The 16,093-nt window shown below is 37.4% G+C and overlaps 1 protein-coding gene across 2 annotated transcripts in view; it reads right to left on the reverse strand.

The window, feature by feature from the left end:
• The window catches only part of LOC117174480 (MMS19 nucleotide excision repair protein homolog), a 185,269-nt gene that overhangs the window by 115,365 nt on the left and 53,811 nt on the right, over positions 1-16,093 (reverse strand). For both annotated transcript variants that reach the window (XM_033363636.1, XM_033363635.1), the window contains exons 2-3: positions 13,250-13,488; positions 12,842-13,174 (exon numbers count right to left, since the gene is read on the reverse strand). In XM_033363636.1, coding sequence (XP_033219527.1) covers positions 12,842-13,174; positions 13,250-13,488 — 572 coding nt within the window. The remainder of the gene's footprint in view (positions 1-12,841; positions 13,175-13,249; positions 13,489-16,093) is intronic.

The raw sequence follows: 16,093 nt of genomic DNA on the forward strand, positions 1-16,093 counted from the left end.
GAAAAAGATGACGAATATGGTGTGCATAAAATGAAATTGAAGGTTCCAATATTAGTGTCGCAACTAGAACTGAATGATTTTATTAGAGATCTTGGATTACCGCAAGACGGCGCTGAATTTGCCGCTTCATTTCTAAAAAGAAGAAATCTTCTAGAGTCAAAGACAAAAGTTTCATTCTATCGCGACAGGGACACAGAATTCAGAAAGTTTTTCATTAAAGACGAAGAGACGTCTTCAGTGTACTGCACTGATGTTAACGGACTAATGAACCATTTGAAGAAAAATGTGTACAGAGACGAAGAATGGCGACTTTTCATTGATTCGTCAAAACGCAGCATTAAGGCTGTTTTACTGCATAACACGAATACTTACGCTCTTATCCCTATAGCTCACCCAACGGGCATCAAAGAAGAATATAAGACTTTTAAAATGCTTCTTGAAAAAGTTAATTACACGAATCACAAATGGCAAATATTTGGTGATCTCAAAATCATAACAATGATATTAGACAAACAATTGGGTTTCACGAGGGAGCCGAACTTTATATGCTTGTGGAATAGCAGAGATCGAGCCAATCATTACAGCAAAAAACATTGGTCTTTAAGAGATTCATTCAAACCTGGTTCTCATAATATCATCAACCAGAGCCTCGTTGATCCAGAAAAAATTTTACTACCACCCCTCCAGATAAAGCTTGGGCTCATGAAGCAATTTGTCAAAGCGTCAGAAAAAGATGGACAATGCTGTAAGTATATATCCCTTAAATTCCCTAAGATTTTAGACGCTAAATTGAAAGAAGGAGTCTTTGATGGACTACAGATTCGAATATCGATAAGAGATATTTATTTCGTGAGCCACATGGCGAAAATTGAAATGGACGCTTGTGAAAGTTTTAAAGCAGTAAATGAAAATTTCCTCGGTAACAAAAAAAGTCCAGACTACGAAAATATTGTTGCGAAAATGATAAGAAACTACAAAAAGTTAGGCTGCTTGATGAATTGAAAACTACACTTTCTAGATTCCCATCTGAATAAGTTTCCAGAAAATGTTGGTGATTTCAGCGAAGAACAAGGGGAACGTTTTGATCAAGACATAAAAGTAATGGAACAACGATATGAGGGTAGATGGGACGAGGTCATGATGGCTGATTTTTGCTGGATGTTGAAAAGGGAAACGAATGTAGGTCTTAAACGTAAGCGTAACCCTTTGCATCGTTCCTTCGAAGAAAAAAGGACACGTTATAGCAGGCAGAAAATAGACTGAAGTAGGTCTATAAATCAATTTAATTACGATAAAAAGCAAGATAAAATGTAAACGCGGAAGATAGTATAAATATATCCCTTAAGTTTAAGAAAAGCAGAGAGAAAAAAATTTTGAATAAAACACTTATTCATTTGCATGTTTAAGTTACAGTTCTACATTAGAATTGATACAAACATTGTCAGGTTAATTGAAATGGGGTCAATTCTACTTGTAGTTCTAAGTTTCTTCAAATGAGTAATGTGCGTCAAAATTTTTAACCACCTATAGTACAATGAAATGAATTTTATTGTGTTACAACGGGAGCACTCAAGTTGTGTTGCGTTAAGCAAAATTTCGTTAGGTTCTGTTAAGTTAGATTAATTTGTAGATTAAGATCGAGTTAACCTATTAAATATGGCACACATTTAAGACTGAGAACCGTACGCTTACATAGCTACACGTGTGGTTGAATTTCATTCGGCTAGGTTAGGTTAGGATAGGTTAAGCCTCTATGTAGGTTAAGCCGAAGCTGAATGAAACGGTACCGCAAACACAACGGGACAACACAATGGGCTTAATTGTATTACGTGAAGTTAAGTTAGGTTAGGTCAGGTTCTTTTAGGTTAGGATAGGTTTGACCTCTTTGCAGGTTAAGCACAATCTGATTCAAACGGTACCGCAAGCACAATGGGACAACACAATCAGTTTAATTGTGTTTCGTGAGGTTAGGTTAAGTTAGACTAGGTTAGATTTATTTCTAGGTTTAGGCTCGAGTTGACCCATTCGATGTAGCACACATTTGCTACTGGGAAAATATGCTTCCAGAGCTTTACGTGTAGTTCAGTAAATTTCTGTTAATTCAGGTTAGGTGAGGTCAGGTTCTGTTGGGTAAAGTTATGTTAAATAAGTTGATATCAGGCAAGGGTTGATCCTTCACAGTTATCGACATGTTTTTGAAGTGAAAATTTGCATCACTGGCATTATTTTGAAATCTATTTGCCTCAGTGCATGATTTTTCGTCATTTTTTGAGGTTGTGGCTCAACCACGATGTGATGGGTGGTTTTTGATACTGAATTCGAATTCAGCGCCCCAAAAAGTCTTTTTCAAAAAATCAGTAGAAATTTATTTTTTAATTTATAAAATATTTAAACTGGACTAATCAAGAGCGCGGTTTAAAGAGATGTGCGTGCGTGAGTGGGAGTCCAAACCATGTGGTGACCGCTATTCTGCTGTCGCTAAAGCCCCCTCGGCCCTCGCTTCAACAACACTGCGTTAGACTCCCGGTCACGTATGCACGTATGTTTATACCCCGATCCTTATAAGTCCAGTCTAAATATTTTATAACTCATAAACGAACAATTCTACTGATTCTTTAAAAAGGAATTTTCGATTTTTTTAAACTTTTATACAACTATGTAAGTCTAGGACACCCTGTGTGTGTATATATATGCTTTTGTCCACGTTTTTCGCTGTATGCGAAAAGTCTGAGGTGTGAACAAAAGCAAAAGTGACGGAAGCCCTAGCTTTTATGGCGCTCAAAATAATTTCGACGAAAACACGATGGTGAAACGACGAGGCGATGGCTATCATTCTTGGGTCGATGATTGTCATCAAGGCATACCAGGGTTTCGCTTATCGGTCATTATGATGCTAACGTACCGTATGTCCACCTATTTCACAGTTGGGAGGGGTAGCCATAGTTGTGCTTTAACACCGATCTGCTGGGAGCCAATGGTAATTTTAAATAGCAATTCATCCGAGAGGGACTTTTATAATTACCTGAAAATAAGCAGGGCGCCAGAGCATAATCCAGTGTCGCTCAAAAAGACAAACATACTCTCAACTTTAAAATAATAATACAAAAGAAAACTCTACCATTCTAGAATTTTTTTACAGAAATAAGCCCGAAATTCTGTCCAGCTCGGGATAGAGGGATTCCGTGGGGACGAAAGAAGCTACATACTCATTTTATATTAATTTGATAATTATTAAAATAGTAGTTTACTAAGTTTAAAAGACAAAAAAATTTGTTTTAGTAAATTACAAGCAAAGATGAGGGGTCACAGCCCAACCCACGCTGACATGGTGCCATTTGCTTTTCATGAGTGAAAAGTTGAATCATATACCGAATCACTTAGTAAGCTTACATTCTATAAATACACTTGAGAGTCTTTCATCTTGAATTATTTCTTCCAAAGAAAACAAATTCACTCATAAATCAAACTTTAAGAAAAGTCCTCCACATTGCATAACCTTACAATTACTCAAAATGGAAGTTCTACTTCCTTCTAGTAACATGGCAAAATTTTCTTTATACCAAAGTCACACTGAAATTTTCAACTAAATTATACAATCTCAATTCACAAGAAAACCAAGAGAACACATTCTGAAACGGGGAAAGCTGGACGCCTACCTTGACCATTTAAAACCGAAGCCTTTTACTTGATCGATTGCCTGGGCCAACAAGAATGGACTCGTCTCTTTAGAATTTTTGACGTGGATTCAACCCAAAATTTGCAAACTAGTTGATGGCCAACACGAAACTGAGCTCTCTCCTCCACAGCCTTCGCCAGGTTGCCTCTTCTCTCGCTACAAACAGAGTCCAGTAGGTGCTGCCCTCTCCAGCAACAGTTTTGGGGCTCATCGATGTCAGTCGCACCAGCATACCCGTATGTGGAACGTCAGTCGATGCAACATGGCTGCCTCCATGTGTTGACAAGTGTATCATGGCGGTGGATACGTGTGTTCAGTTTGACCGAGTGAGGTGAAATGTTGATAAATTGACAGTGGCTGTGCGTGGGTGGCGTGGCACTTAGCAGCAGAGTTATTTCCTGCCGGATTTTCCCCATGGAATTGATTCTGGGATTTTCGGGATCAGAGTAGGTCGTCTGGCTATTCTCCTCTTTCCTACAGGGATCTAATCTAATATATTTACATTGTCACATAAAATATTTCTCTCCTAAATAATGAGCAAAACATTACTCGCATTCTACATACCACTATCCTAAACAATCTGTATTTTAACTTAGATTATAAATTGAGCTTGTGCCGGCCATGGAATTTTCGCAGTTTGACACTTTATTTTAATTATATTATGGTTCTGGGGGAGGATCCATATCAGGTGGTTCGCCACCGTGTTACAATATATATCCTGAAAGTTTGTCATCAGGACAACCGCGGGTATGTCACCGGAAGCGGGTGTCATTCTACAAAATTGCATCCGTTCATGGTAAAAAAATTTCAGTTGTAACCACGTATAATGACCGTGAAATAAATGGTTACAGTCAGTGATGAAATCAATACAATGATCCCGCTAAAGTCTCGTGCACCCCTGAGACACGGACCAACCCAAGGTCGACCGCCTTCTGCATTTCCCCAGCAAGTGTGTTCGCATTTCACTGACAGGCAGGGATGCTTTTTAGGGAACTAACGAGGAGAACTATGTCAGGCCTCGCGTGCGAAACTGAAACAGTTTTCAAGAATATGAAGTTCCAGTATATTCGGCACTTCTCAATTTCGAACATTGACTCTATTTCCCTAGGAGTGTTTGGTGGAAAAAGATTAGAGCTAATGCCGTACAAGCGACAGAGATGATAATAAAGCACTCTTAGTGCCACATTATGCCTTTGGATGTACTTCATGCCCGCATGAGTTGATCAACTAGATAGTATGTGTCCTACATTCTTGGGGTGTGCATGACACGCTCTGCAGCTATCATCAGGAATGTCTTCGCTATGACAAAGCAACCAAGCGCATCCGTTTACCAAGGGTTACTGCTTAATATAGTTAAAATATTGAATAAGCAGTTGCGGACAATTGTCCAGCGATGGTCCCGGGCGAACTCTTAGAGTATGCAGACTTATCCTTGCATGCGGGGCTCCAAAAGGATGGACGAACCCGTTTTTATAGCTGCCCGTAGGTACAACAACCATGAGCTGAAAAGAAATCTTTGAATTTTTTTTAACGTGACTGAAGCTGACATTAAGAAGCTGACAATAAGAAAGGTATACCTCAAGAATGGACCTGCAGTACCTGCATGGATGCGATACCAAGGTCTATTTGGACAACTCCATGGAGTAGTTTGCGTCTTAATACGATCATCTTTAACTTCTACGCAATATTTCAATTGTTTTGTAACCATTTTTATGTCGTTATCTATGCCCGACCACTACACAAATGATCTGGCCAAGCTCTTCATTTTAATTATACCGAAATGATACGCATGTAATTCATTTATAACATTCGCTTTTAGCCTGTTGGGTATAATTACATGGCATCCCCACATGATGCAGTCTCTTTCCGACGGCAATTCATCTTTACGGGATGCGAATTGTTGAATTTTCTATGGTAAATGTTTATTTTTCTCTGGCCATCCTTCTTCTACAAAAAGGTTTACTTTCGCTTATATCTTATCTTTCGAAATTTCAGATGCTACCTGTTTATAAACAATGCATGCAAATTCGTTTTGTACAACGTATTGCAAATACATATAATCCTTAATTTAATTATCAACTTTTACTTCTGGCTCCGTTTCCGGCATTGGCAATCTGGATAAACTATCTGCGCATGCATTATCTTTGAATCGAACACAATCGATTTTACAATTAAACGCTGATAAAAAATAAGCCCAACGCTGCAAACGATTAGCTCCGCCTTCTTTGGAACTAGTATACGAGATAATAGCTTATTGGCAGTTCGTTTAATAAAATGTCTACCATACAGAAAATCGTAAAATTCGGTAACTTCAAATAGAATTGCAGCAGCTTTCTTATCAATATGGGAATAGCCTATTTGAGCTTTTGTTAAGGGCATTTAATACTTCGTCGTGCGGTCAATCGGGTACAGTTCCCCCGGATTATTTTCCACAAAAATGAAAATTTTTAAAACTGAATTCGGAGATGCTATAAAATATCATAACGGACGTCGCCGAACTCTTTTTTGGGGGATAATAACAAGAAAAATACATATTGCGCTAAATAAAAATTTTATGAATGTGCACTTTTTTGAGGTTAGGATCATTTTTCAGCAAAATTAATTTTTTCTAATTAACCCACAAAAAAGTGTGCGGGGACGTCCGTTAGCCTATTAGCTATCTTGACCCAAATTTTGAAGACAAAATATTTATTATTTTAGGAGAAAAGCCAAGGGAACCTAAAACTGGTAAAATCGATCATTTTTTAAGTAGCATATGCCCTTAATGACTTTGATGCATATGCTATTGGTCGCTCGCCATCTTTCGTTTTATGGATTAAAACAGCCCCTAATTTCGCAGGTGATCCCACAAGATAATACTATAGGTAAATTTGGATCATATTACATTAGTGTATTTCTGCGTGATTTTTAATATATTTATCATTATAAGTTATTATCCCAATAAAAGCAGATACTTCTTTTTGATTTGATAAAATTTTTAAATCTTGAATTGCTTTGCATTTTTCTTCAGGCACACCGATACCAGTTTTATCTATAATGTGTCAAATGTATGAAATTCTATCTTGTAAAAACGCACATTCACCTTTCTCACTTTAAGGCCTGCTTCTCTGAGTTTCTCTAAAACTTTATGCAAATTTTCTAAATGTTAAGCTTCGTATTTTCCCGTTATTACAATATCATCTATAAATACTTTTACCCCAGAAATGCCTATAAACAATTGTTCCATTATGCGTTTAAAATAATCTGGATTCGAAACTAAACCATAAGGTATTTTCAAATCTTGAAATAAGCCTATGTGAGTGCTTATTGTCAAACACTGTTGTAACTGTTCATCTAAACGTACCTGCTGAAAAGCCTCCTTTAAGTCAATTTTAGTATATTTTTCACCACCTTGCATTCCAGTTAATAAATGATCCGGATTCGGCAATGGAAAACAATCCATTACAATAGTCTGGTTAACTGTAATTTTATAATCAACACAAATTCTCACATTACCGTTTGATTTTAATATTGGTACAATGGGCGTGGCCCATTCACTTGTTTCAACTTTCTTGATGGCCATTTCGCTTTCTAATCTCCGTTTTTCTATTTTATCTCTTAACGCTGAAGGCGGTTTTCTGATGCGAAGGTACTTGGGTTTGTCACCATCTTTTTAATTGATTTTTATGTTAACTTCATTGAAATACCCTTGACCTGGTATAAATAAATCTGCATAAATGTCTAATCATTTTGGCAACTGTTTCGATTATTTTTCAAATAACTTTTCTTTCTTATCTTCGTTTACTTTTATATCATACAATGACAAGAATTTATATGGTCGCCATAGCCCAAATGCCTTCAGCCATGGTTTACATAATATTGGAGGACCATTCGATTCAACAATATATGAGTAAGAGTACGCTTTAATATTATTTCCTTCTATTATCACTCGCTGAATCATTCCTACGAGCTGTTACAGAGTCATCCTAAGTTAAGCATTTAATATTAGATTTTATGACTTGGAAATAATTTATTTTTTAATTTTCGATTGATAATAATCGATACTGGAGCACCAGCATTTACTTCCATTTTTATTTTCTTATCTTCCACAATAATATTTAAATACTGTGATTCAATTTGTTCTTTCCCTGACACATAATTTCTAATAGAATGTAAATTAAATTTATCTTTAATTTTCGTGGATATTTTATATAATTGGTCTCTAATACTATTGTCATAGTTCTCATCACTACTATCGTTATAATCTGTATTAACAATGCTCTCATGCACATATCCTACTCTCGATTTATTATTATCGTTATCTTTACTGCTTTTGTGTTTATCTCTATTGTAACAAACAGACACTAAGTACTCGTTACGTTTACAGATATCACAACGAGAGTGACGATGCTTGCAATTTTTAGCAAAATGGTTTGGCTTACCATAACAGTAACAATCTCTCGTATACCCTGATGATGATGATCGTCTTTTTTGATTTTCATCTCGGACAGGTGTTCTTGAATTTTCTCATTGTTGTCGATATTTAGGTCGACCTTGGCTTTTTGACCTCCAATGTTGTGACTTACCACTACAATGAAAGTCGGCGGTACTGCTATCTTCCTTAGAATGATGCTGATCAATTTTTGGACGCTTTTGTATGCTCACTCCGCTGCCAAAACGGTCTTTATAGCTTTATCCTACGATGGTTATTCAATTTTTAGTATCTAGATCTTTATACGTTTAATAATTGCTCCAGTAACCAGTTGATCCAAAACCTGATTGTAAATGTGCAATTGTTTTCCGAATCTTTCATTAAGGCAATAATTTCTGAGATGGACTCCGATTTATCTTGAATACGATTTATCTTGTAAGTTTGCACTAACAAAACTAAGTTTTTAAACTCCACGTCGGCTCGTTTGTCCGGTGTACTGATTTTACGAATGAGCGCGCACGTTTTTGCGTTTCTCCTAAGCCTTTCTTTGAGCCGCGTAGTTCGTAAATTTTGGCCTCACAGTTCCGATTGTCCGAACAATCCTAGCATCAAGGATAGCTCTGAAGATCTTATAGAGTGCGCTTAGACAAGTAATGCGCCTGTAATTCTTCGGGTCAGCTAAAACGCCCATCTTTGGCAGAAGTACTGTGCGCTCTTCCAGCATACTCTCCGGAATAGACTTTTCCGACTTTAGATATGAGGTGAAAATGCTGACCTCCTTGGAAGTGATGAGTGGGCTTCGATCTGCTCAGGTTTGGGAGAATGGTCGACAGTAACTGGAGGGTCTTTGAAGACTCAGAAAAACTGTTGCTTTTCTCTGACCCACCTCTCCATCTCCACTCTAGAATTCTCTAAGCGTCAGATAGTACCCGTATTCTGTCAACCATATGCTGTCCAATGGTCAGCAGCTTTGAATTGTTCAGTGTTTGATAATGGGTCGATCCTTGGCGGTAAAATTCCTGCCAGATGTTATGTCATTAATCACACACTGAATAAAAGGACGCTTACTGTCTTGCCCAGAACATCTTTGTTTTGAGTTAATGTATTCGTCTTTTGATCTTATGATCAGCCGTTGGTTTTGTGGTTTGCATCTGCCAAAGCTTTTGCTTTATAATTAAAAAAAATTTACAAAATATCAAATGTAAAAAAATTTTATTTAAAAAAGGGATAAGCAACCACCGCAAGGTCCCACTGGTAGCAACCGTCAAGCAAAAAGGACACCGACTCCCCACAGAACCGCCGTAAATCACACTTATGTCCATGTCTCACGACCTTCACATAGGTGGTCACAGGGCACGACAAAATCACAACGATAGGCCGGCGAACTCCTCGTGTGCCTTGAGGACACGAAGTGATCCAAGAATGACAGCTTTCTACATCCATGTCGCAAGTACCTTGAGACATTTTTGGCACGCTGGTATAGCTGTAAGGATACGAACTAGTGATCGCTTCGCACCTCAAAGACAACCGATCACAATGGTAATTACTTTAACCGAATTTTTTGGTTACAATCGTTTAAGTTCCCTTTTAAGGTCTTTATACTTCTCCTTATTTTTCTACTTAGCAGTGACGTTGCAGTCGGCCGAAGCCGAGAATTCGATAACAAATATAGTTAGTTTCTCGACGTCTAGAAGACCGATGTTAGGCTTAAGTTTACAACGGAGACGGCTGTCTGAAAATGGAAGTTCCAGATAATTTTGCCCTTCTCTTCTAGACAATTGACTCTATCTCCCGCGGAGGGTTCGGCAGGGCAGGGTCGCGTCCAACACCCTAAGACCAACAATGATGGTAAAAGCAAAAGTTTGCTCTTTTGATAAGAACTGTTTTTCTAAATTTCAGTACAATTTTCCGTAGTTTTGCTTGTCAAGCAGCTCTTGTGGGAATTTTTCCACCTCTGCTTTCTTTACTTCGGCCTTCAGAAAAGAACAGAGGTATCCACAGAGGTATCCACAAGAATTTCGCAGTTTAAGAGATAGAGGCAGAAGTATCATGCAAAAAAGCAGAGGGCTCACGCTGTCGCAGTGATTGATGGACATCCTTCCTCAGCTGTTATAATTTTGTCACAAAACTCCTTATAGCGGATGAAATTATCAGTATTTTCTTTCACCTCTAGTGTTTTTTGGATCTTGTATGCCTCGCTCAAAAAAGTCTCTACCTCATTGGGCTTGGGTGGATTCTTGACAGAAACAGGGTAGAACGCTGAAGAGGCGCGATGGATCAGCAAGAAACTGTTAATTCTCCAGGATCAGTCTCTCGCTCTTCTGTATTTTCCTCTTTGCGGCAGATGAGACCCGTATTGTGTCAAAAATATGCTGCTTGATTACCAGCAACTTTGACTTGTTCAGTGTATGATTGAAGGTTGTCAGTTCTTAGGCGAACTTTCAGACCCTTTCTGTGAACGGTCTATCAGATGTTATGTAGTCAATCACACACTGAACAGGAGAGGCATTCTGTCTTGCCCATACAGTTTTCTTGTTCAGTTGATGCATTCGCCCTTTGGTTTTTTGATCAATCGTCGGTTTTGTTCTTCGATTTGAATCAGCCAAAGCTCTCGCAGCACCATAAACTAACAATTGATGGTCCGGAGGTCAGGCTCCTACGAGATAGCTTCAAGGAGGGAGTCATCCATTTCAGTCAGATCTTGAGGCTCAAGAGGGACCTGTATGTTAATGTTCCTCCTTGTTCTGAAATCAATATTATCTCTCAGAAGGTACTTGCTTCCGCGGTTGGCCTTAATGTGACTTTCTTATCTTCGTCTGTAGTTTGTTCATGTAGTGATTCAGGAAGCGCTTCGCGCACATATCCAGTTTTCAAGAGGTAGGCACGTTAATTTCGCAATGACTGATGCGAAACATATAGAAGGTCTACGTGTTTCTGACACCACAGAGTGTGCGTGCGCGTCATAAACCCTTCTCTAACAGGGATAACGTTGGCAACGTAGACGTCTAGCAAACCATCCTTGAGTTGATTCATCTACCTAAAGTGGGCGTTTCGCCGGTTCGTTGTCGTGTTTCCATCTGAATTATTTTCAGCACCCCGAACTCTAGGGTGATCGGCACTGTTTGCCGACCCATTGTCGGGTGTTCTGCGCGTTCGATCGGTTTGAACCGCATTTACACCTTTTTGTAGTTTGATGATGTCATTGCCCTACCTACGAACAGCTAAGAAAAGGGTTTTCCGTTCTTGTAGAGTCCGCGCATGCAAGGATAAGGCTGCTTACTCTGAGAGGTAGCCCGGTATCTTAGTCACCGTTTAAGATACCTCGTCCAAGTGCCACTCAGCCATATTCAACCATTATCAGCAGAAACCATTGTTCCAGGGACCTTCTATCCGCATACCTCGAATTCACTTTCCTTCACATTTTAAAAGGAAAGTAAAACTTTCCGCAAATGCTGATTTGTTAACACGGACGGCGACATTTTTAATGCTACCAAAACTACACTGTTTACAATTCGGTAAAACGACACCTAACTAAGCCCACATGATAGGGCTTCGACATGCACATATTAACTACATACCTCGATGCGATGTAGCACAAGTAACGCTATTTATTAGAAATCCCTTGAAATTAATGCATGTCCCAATATTTGGGATATACCTTAGAAATGAATACAAAACATAGAGCTCATATAAGAGAAAGGATAAAAGGCAGCAGCGATAATGAAACAGGTATGGGGAATTGGAAAAAAAAATTTCAAGAAAAATTGGAGAAGGAGAATGCGGTTATTTGATACGCTGGTATGACCGGTATTAGTTTATGGAACACATACGGGGGTAAAAGGAAAGGAGATTGACAAATTACAAGGTATATAAGGTAGACCCTAGGGATAGACTGGAGGACGCCGGGGTATACGGTGAGAGATAACGGAAATGGACAAATTAAATATTAGAGCAGGAAAAAGGGCGTTGAAATTTAAGACAAAACTGAGGGAGCGAAAAGGAGGAGAGTCAGTGAGAAATTGTTTGATAGATGAAGAAGAAGGGAGAGGGAGCGCGATAGAATTAACGAGATGGGAAGAAGAAAGGAGGGAGTTCTTTAATGCTAGAAATATAGAAGACATGACTGGAGTCAACTATCAGGATCTAAAAAAAAGGAGCGGGACAGACAATTAATAGAAAGATGCAGGATGATTAAGAAATCGAAATACAATAAATGGTATAAGATGATACGAAGGAAGGAGTACCAAAGTATTTAGAAAAGGGATGGGGAAGGAATCTATTGGAAGGTGGAACAGAATCGCAAGATTTAGATTGGGAAACGAGGTAAGGGAAGGAATGTATGGGGAAAAGAAAGAGAACAGGAAGTGCAGAATCAGTGAATGGGAAGTGGAAACAAGGGAAGGATGTTGGAGAGGAATGGAAGATAAAGGAAGCTGGCAAGAGAATGTGGTAAACATTCTAGAGGAGGCTATATCAGGATATATTCTCGCTCTCTCTCTCTCTCTCGCTTGCAGTCTCGCTTTCGATCCCTCGCTCAATCGTTCACTAACACGTCCCAAATTGTGTTAGCAAAAGAAATAGAAATAAGGATCTAGATATAAGATTTTGTGTAAATATTTGTAAATAACTGTAAATAGTAATGATACTTTATAAAATATGCAGGCGAAAGTATTGTAAGGGATGGAAGTCATGTAAACTCTTACGGGAGACATTATCAATAAAGAAGAGTAAATAATATCAGTATTAACAATTACCGTATTGTAATGCACTGGAAAATAACAAGCGATAACTTCAAACATTTCTTCGGTTAAATGCCCCAATGAAAATGCTTTGACGAAGTTTGGGATCATGCGAAACAGCATAAGGAGATTCCTAGGATCACTTTCGCCATCAATAGAATTAATGAAGCCATAAACTATATCTTGTCCAAGGGACTTTAGATTAAAGAAGTTGCATCCTAACATTGTCTCAAATATACTGTACATAACTTGTCGAACTGGAAGTAAAAGTGTTTGACACTGAACATGCTGAAACATTGTGGTGAATAAACGCACTGGGGCGTTTTCTGGAAGATTTTTCATTTGTACCTGTAAAAATATTATTGAATTTTATGTTGAACAAACTACACTTTGTACAAAAAAGTGATTTTTTAGTATACTCACTATCGTTAAGATGCCATTCAATGTCGCAGATAAAAAAATATAGTTGTCCTTCAAACGATCGCAATAAAATTCCACAATGAAGCTAAGTTCTGCTTCACTGAGAAAATCCCTTGGGATACTAGCTAGTAAAGCTGATAGAGCCTCAACGCTTTGCTTCCGTAGTGCGACATCTTCGTTTGTAAGGAGCGGTTGTAGACCCTCTACAAAATTGTAGAGCTTGATATCTCCTTTTTTCAACTCTGTAAAAATATATAAATTTCAATGATATGTAATCCTTAGATCTGTTTCCACACAATTAGCTTTGCCTTTTTGTTTATTTTATAAATTTTTTCCTTTCCGAGGGAAATTGTATTTAGTATCTAGCGAGGAGTTATTCATGTTTGGACGTCTAGTCTACACATCTCGTAAATTCAATAATACTACTAATCGGTTTCATTCACAATGAATTTCATTCCAAAATTGTATTATATACTAGTGACTATCTTATCAGGTTCAATTGAAGATAATATGTTTTAATTCTTTTATACTTAAATTGGAGATCCCCATATTCCATTGTTTTTAATAACACGGTACTCTGCGACTACTATATGGTTAAAAAATGTCGACCATTCTACAAAACTTGGAATAAGTCATTTTTAAAAAATCGCTTACGAACGTAACAAACTTCACTGCAAAGATAATTTTATTGTGACCAGATTTTATATTTACGATACCGTCATACATTGACTATCAATAAAGTTACGGTTTAACGAAAGTATAAAAATATAGTCAATTTCACGACAGTGACCTTTGACTTGTTATATTTTGTTGGAAAATCATTAGAAACGAGGCAATGGCATACGAAATAAAGTTTTAAACTTATTAAATAATTGGCTATTAGCAATTATTTTTTCGAAGTTTTTTTATGTCCCTTGGGGGCAACGAGTGTAACTGACCCATGCTATATACCCAACCATAACTATGCGCTCCAGGGATCCCATTCAGTCTGAATTCAGTAACTCTTCCAGAAGCCTGAAAATAAATACTAGTGCATTCCGGTAATCAGCTAGCTGGGGGAAAGTGCCGAATAGTCACCCTCGACTGACACCGATACTGGCTACTCCTTTTACGCGTGCAAGAAAAGAGTTCGCAAGAAAAAATAATTGATAATAGCCGATTATTTAACCATTTTGAAACTTTATTTCGTATGTCATTGTATTCTTTGATTTTTTTAAAATTATTTCAAGTTTACTCTGTAAGCTACTATTATTTACATTTTCTAATTTTTATGACACCTACATTTACAGAAAATGTCAAACAATTCGCCTGATTGTTTTCGCCGCGTTTCTAATAATTTTTCAATAAGATATAACAAGCCAAAGTTCACTGTCGTGAAATTGACGCTATTGCCCCTGTTCTTAAGCTTTCGCAGAACTGTAACTTTATTGATAATTAATTTATGATGATGTCCTAAATAGAGAATTTGTTCGCAAAAATTATTTTCGCAATGAAGTTTTTTACGTTCTTAAGCAATTTTTTTCACTGACTTATTCAAAATTTAGTAGAGAGGTCAACATTTTTGAAACCTATAGTAGGGCTCTAATTATAAGGACGTTTAAATTTAAGGACTGATTCTGTTTTTTGGTTTTGTATTCAATGGATTTTTGCTGACGGCGAAGGAATTCTAATGACATCTAGAACACAAGGAACTTCAGAGATGCTTTTAAACATTCAGGGAACAACGAAATAGTTAAGATATTGAAGTCCAGGACCACCCAAATTCTCCCGCTGAAATTACGGCAACCAATGCTTCTTTTGAGAAGTTTTTATTCTCAATTCCCCAGCATGAATATTAGGAGCTCTATAGCTGAGGCCCAGATTATTACTTCTGGCGCTATTGGTACCAAAGCAGATCTTTTGCTGATCTCAAGAAGAATTTGGGCTCGAAGCCTTCGCCAAAAGATCTTACTGAAGAGTAAGAAGGATAATTAGTCAACGAATAATATACCTTTGATTACCCTAATCACTGCATTTCGAGATTTGAATAAAGTGTTTTGATAGCTAACATCTAAAGTATACGACACTATGCGAGAGTACAATGATGTCAAACAATAGATATTTCAAAGGTCTGTTCAGGATTCTACCAATGGATTTATATTATAACTTGAATAAATCCAATTTGACCATGATTTAATTTCCAACCGGAAAGTCCTCTCATTTGTCACTAAAAAATATTTTGTTTTAAAGACACTGCATATGGGCTTAAGTGCCAAAGCCCGAATTTTCTAGGAGGCATGCATATCTGAGAAAAACTTTGACGAAGGAACGGCGCGTCCTCAAACACTCTGATTTCGATACATTAGGAGTTACATAATTTTTTTAAAAATAAAAACTAGAAAGTATTTTTGGGCTTTTAGTTAGTTCTATCAAATCGCGGCAGGAATGTTCTGAAAGAAGTAAACACATCCGAGAAAACACCGTATCAATGGTGTGGCGCGTTCCCCAAATGTAAAATATTCAGGTCCATTGAATTGTGAAAAGAACAGGCAAAAGGATGAAATTACTTTATAAAACAAAACAAAAAATAACAAAAACATGGATATTGGCCCACTTCTAAATCGAACTGGACAATAATATTCTACTGAAACATGAACTAGGTTCAAAATAATTATTTTAGGCTGATAAAACGCATTTCCAAAATTTCTTTTAGATATTTACTGGATCAATTGAATAGGCCCAAGAAGTATTAATAATTTCTTAAATGGACAACCTATTTAAATGCGAAAGAATTGCCTTAGTACAATACCCTAATGTTTTTGCTATCGTTAAATATTTTATGCTTCTTTCTGATTAACATTTTTAATT

This window comes from Belonocnema kinseyi, chromosome 6 (genome assembly GCF_010883055.1).
Source record: "Belonocnema kinseyi isolate 2016_QV_RU_SX_M_011 chromosome 6, B_treatae_v1, whole genome shotgun sequence".
Lineage (NCBI taxonomy): Eukaryota > Metazoa > Arthropoda > Insecta > Hymenoptera > Cynipidae > Belonocnema > Belonocnema kinseyi.